Genomic DNA, 9,717 nt, shown 5'->3' with positions numbered 1-9,717 from the left:
GGAAGTGAAAGGGAGGTGTTTGTTTCACATTCTGCGGATGCCTCTGCAATTTATTCTCCTGGCTGGAGAGACAGGAAGATAAAACACAGCAAGTGTTTCCTCCTGTGCCCCAAGGCCTGGTGGCCAGTCTCTGGAGGAGAATTCAGTGCCCATCAGGGGAGCAACCCCAGGCTCCTATTTCCACCTTTGCTGCCAGGAAGGGCAGTGAGTGGGGGGGAGACAAGTGGTTCGCTGGGTAGCACAAGGAAGATTTCCCAAGGAGGAGCCGGGTGAGTAATCTGGCAGGAATTTGTTTCAACACTCCGCCACCCACCCCCCACACACAAAAACAACCAGACTCAAGATGCTGATAAGAATTCTTTTATGTTATTCCAATAAAAAATACATTCATACAGAAATATAACAATCTTGCAAAAAACAATTTCAAATAAAATCTTGTAAAACAAAATTTTACAAAAATCTTACAAAGATTTTTTTAGATAACAGGGTGCTTCAAAAAAAAAAAAGAAATTTCACTAATAGAAATTTTTTTTTTAATGTCAAGCAAAAAGTTTCTGCTTGATTGAGGCTCAGTTATCACCTGAACAGAATGTAATTCTTTATGTACTTGCTTATTATGAAAATTACAGGCATTGACATATGTGGCACCCAGCCCCACCCAATCAAACCACTCCATGGTGTTTCATAAGTGAGACAAGCCAGTGCAAGTTTTTTTTTTGTCTTTTGTTTACCTTCTTGCTGAATGGAATTGTTATGGCTAAGCACACAGCAGGGCCAAAAAAGGAGTTTTCCAAAATCCAGCAAATCAAGTGCCTGGATTTAGAATTGCCAAAAGAAAAGTGCATTTCCCCCCTCAGCAATATGAAATGAGTTCTTTAGGTAAGTGTATCCATCAGCCCAGATTAAAAAAAACAAAAAACAAAAAAAACCAGTTATGTGAGCTTTCACCATTGCTCATCTCTAGGAAGATCCAAACAAAATACCAGCCCAGCCAGACTCATATGTGTGTATATATATATATAAATATATATAAAGGAAAGATCCACACCCATGAGCCAGCAGCTGGATGGGGGATCAGCTGTCCATGCTGCGGTGTGCCAATTCAGGGAAATTACTCATTGGAAAACTGGAAGAATCTATGTGCTGGAAAAAAATAGCTTCATCTGCATAAAAAGTGCTCTAAAAAAGAATCCCTGTGATTAGCTTACTCTTAGGCTCGATCTTCAGTAAAGCTGACATTCAAAATCAAAACCTTAGTGTGTCTGAGACCAACGAGCGGCCTAGTATTCCGTTCATGCCAGTTTTGAATGGTGAAGGTACCCTATCCCAGACCTGCCGATTATGATGAGCGAGTTGGCAATCTGGAAGAGATTTGATGCCAAGAGCCTGTGGCAAATTGTTAAATTAAAGGGAAAGCCTTTATAAAAGTTAGAGTTCTCATGTTTACCTCCTTTGTGGCCATTTTGAAATATGTCTTCACAGGCTGTGGAATTTTCTAGCTAGACATTCTAATTTCTCCTTAAAAAAATATGTATATATTATCTATATATATGTATATATATATATATACACACACATACACACATACACATACTATACACACAAATATACATACACAAGAATTTCGCCCACTTTAAAAAAAAAGGTAATATACTTTCTGTGTTACCAACAGATAGCTAGATAGATACGCGAGAAACTTGTGCCTTTTAAGCAAATACATTGTTTTTTATACTTCTGTATCTTTAATACGTGTGAAAATATTACATATTAAACACAGCCGGTGTATGATCTGTACAACTGTTGTGCAAAGTCTATACGGAAGTCTCACGGTGGCAGAAATGGTCTGATTTTCCAATTATCACGTGTTTTCCACTTTAACACTGACAGTCAAGTTGTCTAAACTACTGAGTAAATACTGACTTGTTTGGGGGGTTTTCATCTATTTGACTTTGTGAAGGAGGACCTTAAAGAGATTTTTTTTCTGTATTATATATTGATACAGTACAAAGCCAGGTGAAAAAAGAGCCTTAATAAAGCATGCATCACCCATACCCCTGTACGAGACCCCTACATAAGGGGCCACTTGCGTAAGGCACCATTGTTAAGATCTACAGTGCATTAACAGCTAGAAAACCAGAAATTAGTCCTCAAGGCATAAATAAGAGAAACTTAGCTGCATGAGAAAACAGTTTCTAAGCTTTAGTGGTTTTATCCACCCAACTGAGAAAAACTTTAGGTTCTGAGTCTAATGAGACATTAGACCAGCAATTCCCAGCCCTAGTGTCCTGGACACCCAACTCGTGTCCAACATCTTTCAAGGGCATCACGAAATTCTCCAAAAAGGTAATTCAAATTCGAACCATTCACAAAATAGTCCTATGCTGCACAATGCCTCTCTGGAAGGGGAGTGTTATGAAATCGAAGGGGGGAAGGATTGTGTATTGCCAGGCCCAGATGGCTAGGGGGTCACCGAATTCAACCAATTGTATCTTAGCTGCTCAGTGAACTGGAATCAAAACTGTAGTCCTGATTTAAAAATGGAAAAGCAGATAATTCCCCAGACCATGCATTACTTTTGTCTTAGAAGGAAAAGTTATCAATGTATTATATTTGTAGATACACAGCTTATACAATGGGTAACAAATGAACTCTGTCTCAGAGAGTAGCAGAAGCTACTCACTTCACACAGCTGAACCAGACACCGAAAGTTCTCGCCACACGCTAGAGGGAAAGGGGCTCCCCTCCCTACACCCACTCGCCACTCCCGGGTCCTGACCGCCCACGCCTGCCCTCCACATTTCCCTTCTTTTTTTCTTTTCTTTTCTTTTTTTTCCACTAAGGCGCAGACTCTACCTACACCCGCCCCCCACCCCGCCCCGGGAAATGATTGGTGGCCATCTCATCTCATGGAACACGCCTCACACACAAAACATTCAAACTATGTTTTTTTCTGTCTCTTGCAGCCTCGCAAGGGAAAGGACTCTGTCTCGTCACACAGTCCGTAGGAGACCCTCCACATACAGCCCACCCACCACTAACATTCTCAGTGCACATGCTCACGGCAAAGGCTTAGGGACCACTCAGAGGATAGGTACCAGTGGCGAGGCCAGGGCCACCCAAACACCACACACCCCGGGTGCTCTGCCGCTTCGGACATGACTTTTTTCGCCCTCGAAAGACCTTCCCAGTAGGTCCTGGAGGCGACCGGGTAGGGTGCAAAATGGCTTTGGCTGGAACACGCATCCTCCTTCCACGGCCGTCTCAGCCTGGAAGCCTTTTTAGCCCGCAGGAGTCGACGCTCTGCCCCTTCAGAGGTGCCTCTTCATGTGCAGGGCCAGGTGGTCGGACCTGGAGAAACACCTGCAGAGAGAATCGGGGTCCCAGACGTTAGGTCTCCAGCCCCGTCAGTTACAGACCTCCTGCCCGTGCTCCCCCCAGCTAAATAAGCCCTCTCCATGGCGGGTGGGAGTCATCATGCTGAGTCAGCCCCATCCACATTCAGGGCAGGAGTATACATCAAGGAGGTTGCCAATCAGCTCTTGGGAATGTCACCTGACTTTACTGCCCAGCCTTCAAATTTGAAAACCGATAAAGGGCCAATCTTCAGAAAGTATGAATGAAATCATTCTATTCTCACGCACTCAGTACACGGTGCTTCCTAACCTGGACAAGTGGCATATTAGAGCCTTTTTAAAAAGTCCTGGGCTGAAAAGAGAGATGCCAGTGCAGGCCAGGAAGACGGCTGCCTTGCTGCAGGGTGACTGCATGCCTACTTCGCTCCGGGGATGGCACCGCCGCGCCCCTGCTGTTCATGCACGTACCTGTCACAGTGAGAACATTTAAAAGGCTTGGCACCAGTGTGCTTTCTGAAGTGTCTCGTTAACTCATCGCTTCTTGCAAAACGCCACTCACAACCTTCCCATGAGCATCTGTAAGGCTTTTCTCCTGGGAAGAGAGCACACGACAGGCACGCCATGATTTCACTGAACAGTGAGGGAACCCCAACACGGGGCGGGAAAGTCCACTCAGGAGCAGGCCCAGAGGCCACTGCCCTCAGGAATTCAGAATACACCTCAGTTAGCGCTGGGAGCCGGCCCTCGCAAGGTAACAGGCAGGAGCTCTTTCTTGACCTAGCCTTGGGCCTCCAATGCTGGGGAAGAGACCCAGGCTTGGCAGGGCCCACATGACCGTAATCAGAGTGAACGTGTAAGAAGGACAATTACTCAGACTGGAGAAATACTTCCGAGGTGATGTGTCAGCCCACTGGACCCGCGGCCTTGGCCAGGGCTGGGTTTTATTGCTTTCTCCATGGAAACGGTTTCTCTCAAGCACTTATTTTGTTCCTTACTCACTTCCCTGTGGAATGAGGCTTTGTAGTTTCCTCCGGGAAACTATATTTCTCCAAAACTGAGGTCATGAGTTTCTGGGAAACCCCATGCCAAGGTCTTCAAAACACTTTCTAAATGACAAGCGAAAGACCCAGTCGACTTTATCCCTTGGTCGGATTACAAATATGATTTCACTAAAAGTGCTACCTGAGAAAATAAAAAACAACTGCCACAGTCGGTCCTGAGTGTGCTATTGGGACAGTCAGGAGCCTGGTTCCAGGGTACCCGGGTCCTGATCCTGGCTCTGCCCTGAGCTGTTTCAGGATCCTGATCTCCTCTCATTATTGGTAACACGAGAGTTTGCATGACTTGATCTCTAAGACCCCTTCCAGCTCCAAAATTTCTGTGATGCTTCACCAGTTATCCTAGACGGTCACGGTAACTATAAAAGGAACTATTCTCTAGACTGTGATATTTCATTAAGAAGTTATTATTATTTTTTAAAGTTGGCATCAGAAAACAAAGGCAGCATGATACACAGAGAAATTCTCACTAAGTACCTGCTGATGATACTGCTTCGTACAGAGTCGATGGGTCTAGCTCAGACCCCACATGGTGTCCGGCACCCACCTGCGCCACACCGCCCGGCCACCCCCTCCCAACCCTCGAGCTTCATTTCCAAAAATCAGAGGCAACTCCGAGTAACACTGTACATGGACACTGCAGACTGCACAGTGGGCCTTGATAACCCAGGTGGCTAGAGTGGATGGGGTACTCGGTGTAGACAGAGAATGTGATTTACCTCGTTTGTTTAATCTGAAAGCGATAACCATTCATCGGGCACACATGTCCAGTCTTTCAGCGCCTACTCTGTCCTCCCCAGAGACCCAACTCTTTTGAGGGAAGGAAGGAGGTGAGGACGTGTCTGCTCTGACAGCCTCCTGCGGAGCCCCGGCCCCCTCCCAGGGCTGGTGCAATTAATTCAGCGGCGCCCGGGTCGCAGGAGGGACTGACCTGTGTGGGTGCGCTGATGTGCTTTCAAGTGGGAGCTTTTGGTGTAAACTTTTCTGCAGCCGTTAAAGTGGCACCGATGCACCCTCCTGCGGCCGTCTGGGGAGGCGTCTCCGCTGCCCTTGTCGCCGGGCTTCCCCGCAGTCCCACTGCGCGCCTTCCCGGGAGGGTGCAGCTCACCCGGCATGCAGCCCCACAGGTGGGACGGCTCCCTGCTCAGTTCTGGGGAGGAAGGGGGTGTGGAGGTGACGGAGGAGCTCAGGTTCCCCGAATTGACTAAAACTTCGCCGATGGGGTCAGAGGTAAACTTGGTGGTGGGAGAGAGCTCCTCGGAGCTGTCGGAGGATTCGCTGCTCACGTCCGAGTTCAGGCTGTTGGTCTCCAGGTTGTAGCCAAAGCCGGGGCTGTTGAGTGCATCCTCAGGGGGACTGGAGGACATCTTCAGGTCCGAGTCCTCCTTTTTCTCCCGAGCCAGGATGATTTTGGTCCACAGATCTTCCTGGCTGTCAAATTTGATTTCGGAGGCTGACACATAGCAGGGTTCGCTCTGGAGGTAACGTTCCAACTCCAGGCAGGTCTGTGCGAAAGGAACCACAAGGAGGCACGTGATTGTGACGACTACCAAAAACGGAACCGAAAGCGCATTTCCAAAAACATGCAGGAGTCAAGGGCAAATACACTGTGGCCTTGTCACTACAAGAATCTATGTCTTTAGCAGAGTGAGAGGAAAGCTGCTTCTAGGAATGGGTACACATTCAGAAGAAAAACCAGAGGTGAAACCTCTCCCCGCTTCCCCAAGTTGGACCAATGGCCACAAATGGCTGATGGTCACTGAGCCAGTTTTTGTTATAGTTACAGTGTTGACGTTTCTAATGAGTTTCTGTAAGCCACACAAAGAATACCAGCCTCAGACCTGCCCCCACCAGACAGGTTTAACCATATTATCTGACAGTGGAGAACCCTGTGCATCAAGGAAACCCAGGCATCCGCCTTCCAGAGGCACAGACAGAGGGCTTGCTGCTCTCAACACAGTGTGCTCTGACATGGCATGTGTCTCCCTCTGGAGAACCGCTGACAGCACAGGCCACACTCAGTGAGCAGACGCAGCCAGCTGATGGTCTAGGGTCAGGAAGGAGCTGCAGAGAAACCACCCGTTTCCTGCAGAGCCCAGACCTAATAGGCTTTCAAAGAATGCCATTCCCAAGTACAGGGCCATGCGCACACACAACTTAAATGACTTCCACAGTGGTCAGAGGAAAACAACAACAGGAGTGGAGAAACCATTCCAGAATGGCCATCTGCTATTGTAAAGGATGCAGGAGGGGAAATTCCTCCGCAGCCCTGCTGGGAGTCCCACAATGGACAAGAACTTTATCTACTGGCCAAGAGTACAACTGTATGAGTCATCACTCTATTTCTTTCACACAATGCCAAAGGAGACTTCCTTTTGAAATTCTGACCAGCAGCCAAAAAAGGACCCGGTTCAAATATACATGCAGCGAGTCAGGGCCAGAGTGCCCCCCCCCAGCCCCACAACCAACCCTTCCAGAAGCTACAACTGCCGAGAGACCAGCATCCCCTCTCCCCACCATCTCAAACTTTCTAGCCACTGGAAAAGAAAAACGGTAGGAAACGTTTTAGGTTTAAATTATGCCTGCCCTTATCTTCACTAGGATCAACTGCCTGCATGTCCATATAAGGTTGTCTATACTACTGCAATTCCACAGCTTTAGATTTCTACAGCAAACTCTGCTCTTTTTAGCCAAATCATTTTCAGGACTAGCAAAGCCCACCCAAAGGGCTCCCGCTTGGTTATTTAGCAGTGTGCCTGCTATCAGAATAGACCATTCCCCCTCCCCCTCCTCACCTAGCAAGCAGGAGCAAGCAGAGGGGGAAAAAACAATCATTGTTTTCTCGTTACCCCTAAAATTAGACGTCTGGGTTACAAAGCACACTAGAGTGTTCTGTGGAGAGACAGCAAGATATTCTATGGATGTTCCAAAGAAAAAGGAAAGCACGTTTATTGAGATCTTGTTAAACTTTAATAATCTGGCTAATTTAAAATCTCCATTATGCTGACGAGCACTGGGGACCAGAAGGAAGCTCTCAGGGAGAGTTTAAAAGCCTCTGAAGGCGACCAAGAGCTCAGCCTGGCTTGTGGCCCAAATCCCAAATGCCCAAGGAAACTACTTAGATCAATTTCAATCACGTCCTAGGAAGCAGCTTCTTTAGGAGGAAAAGCCTGGAGGGGAGAGGGAGGCAGGAAAGGCCTGGGAACAATTAAGCAGGCATGTGAAGGTTGTAACACTTTGCATTTCATCTCCCCTAAAAGCCTTCTAGGCTTTGAAACCCACAATATATATTTGATCTGCTAATACACTTTGTGACAAAAAGCAAACAGCCTAGCAGGGCAGAGAAAACCACAAACCTTCCTTCTATCTTTAAAGATAATGGGACAAGTGTCAGAATCCCTCCCTTCAGGTAATCCTAACGCCCTGGAAGGGGGAAAAACTGTTTCTTAAATGTCCAATGCCAAAAATTCCAGTTCCACTAAAAATGCTGGAAACAGACACTCTTCTTCCCAAACTCTGACTTGAAGCAATTCGGACGGGCTCATTGTCATATGACTGATAAGTCACTGGTTGTGCAAACATTGGTTTTTTTTTTTTTTTTTTTTCTGGTCAACAAAAGAAGCAGGTAAGAAAAACAAGGCAGATCGAGGCAAATCTTAAGGATTCCCAAGAAGGTAAAGAAACTGAAAATGGCCTGGTAGAGAAAAGGAGCTGGTGGATGTTTTCGCTGGTGAAATCCTTAATTAAAAAAAAAAAAAAATCTCCACGTACAAACACCAAAAAGCAAAACAAAACCAAAATCCCTTAAAAAAAAAAAACACCCTTGGCAGTCCATGCAAGTTCATATGACCAGATCCAGCTGTGGAGTCTGGAGCTGGTACAAGCACCAAACTTCTGCCAAGGGCTGGGGCCGGGATCAGGCCGCGGAGCTGGGTCTGCCCTCCGGAGAACGCAGTTCATAAGCCCCAGAAACGGCAAAAACACTCCAAGCGACGAAGCACTGCTGCGCCCCACTCAAATGACAACTCCGCTCCACGCTGTAAAAGGCCCCTTTAAAGTGCCTTCCACACCGGAGGCAGCAGAAGTACGTTTTACGACTAATTATTTTAATTTAAAAAAAAATTTACCCGAACCATTAAAAAAAGAAGAAAAAGAAATGCACCTCCAACCACACACCGTCCTGTCGGTGAGTGCATGCACTCCCTCCTCGGCGCACCCGGGCACCTGGCCCATGAAAATTCCTATTTACCTGTTGCCAATATTCCTCCAGGGAGGGCAGCGCCGAGAAGTAACCAGTCTCGTGCACAATCTGGAGTTCCTGGAAGATGCTGCACATTGGGAGCACATCCATGTCGGGTTGGAAAAGACAGTCACTGCTGTTGTAAAAACAGGGAGGTGTGCGGTCTGGAGTCGGGAGCGCAGCAGCCGTGCCTGCAGCGCCGGGGAAGTTCATGCAAACTCAGTGGGCAGCGATTAGGCGCCGCGGGTTCGGATCCTACCGGAGCCCGGAGACTCGCTCGCGAGCCCACACAATATTTGCAAACACCGGACTGACTGCAAACGTAACCCCTGCAAAACTTCCCTATTCAAAGCTCCGCTGCCAGCCTCCCCTCCTACCCGCCCAGCACCCCCCATCTCCCCACGTGACTCGCCCGCGCCCGCCCCGCGCACCGCCCAATCACGCCGCGCCCGGCCCGGGGGCTGCGCGACGATGATGTCAGCTCCGGCCAATCGCGGGCAGCGGCTTACAGCGGCCCCGCCTGGCGTGACCGAGCCTCTCCATCACAACCCTCGCCATTGGCTGAATTCGAACTTCGGCCAGCTCTGATTGGAAGGCGGTTTCGCAGGCTATTTTTAGCAGGGTATATAAGGCGCGGGCCGCCGCACGCCGGAGGAGTCGGTGCTGGGAGGTGTGCGGCCGAGCGCCTGAGTGCGCTGCTGCCGGGCAGAGGGAGCCGGGTGTTCCTTCCCGTCCCCGGTCCCCGTCCCCGGTCCCCGTACCCCTGTCGTCCCGGTCCCGGTCCCCGTCCTCGTCCCCACCACCCGGGCTGGTCGCCGCAAACCCCGGTCCTCGTCACTCAGGCCGGTCACGCGGGTCCAGTTCCCTGCCCCCCGGCCCAGCGGTTCAGTGTGCCGCTGCCTGGCTGAGGGGAGCCGGGCCGGGTCCCCTCTGTACCCCCCTCCGACCCCGGGCCGGCCTGCCCTTCTCTGGTCCCATCCGTCCCTCCATCCCTCTGTGTTCCCCCTTCCGTCCCCCTGTATTCCCCGTTTTCCGTCCCCTTCTGTTCCCCCTCTGTCCCTCTCTG

General features: G+C 49.0%; 1 protein-coding gene across 1 annotated transcript; it reads right to left on the bottom strand.

Moving 5' to 3' along the window:
• Positions 1 to 344: 344 nt before the first annotated feature.
• Positions 345 to 9,008, bottom strand: KLF6 (KLF transcription factor 6). Its single transcript, XM_059912231.1, has 4 exons — positions 8,661 to 9,008; positions 5,343 to 5,916; positions 3,822 to 3,945; positions 345 to 3,360 (listed from the first exon to the last, which is right to left on the bottom strand). Exons 1-4 carry the CDS (start codon positions 8,862 to 8,864, stop codon positions 3,309 to 3,311), a joined length of 954 nt encoding a protein of 317 aa, XP_059768214.1. The 5' UTR covers positions 8,865 to 9,008; the 3' UTR covers positions 345 to 3,308.
• Positions 9,009 to 9,717: the final 709 nt, after the last annotated feature.

The sequence above is a fragment of the Balaenoptera ricei genome, chromosome 2, assembly GCF_028023285.1.
Source record: "Balaenoptera ricei isolate mBalRic1 chromosome 2, mBalRic1.hap2, whole genome shotgun sequence".
NCBI lineage: Eukaryota > Metazoa > Chordata > Mammalia > Artiodactyla > Balaenopteridae > Balaenoptera > Balaenoptera ricei.
The sequence above is the reverse complement of the archived record's forward strand: the minus strand, read 5'-3'. Positions and strand labels throughout refer to the sequence as shown.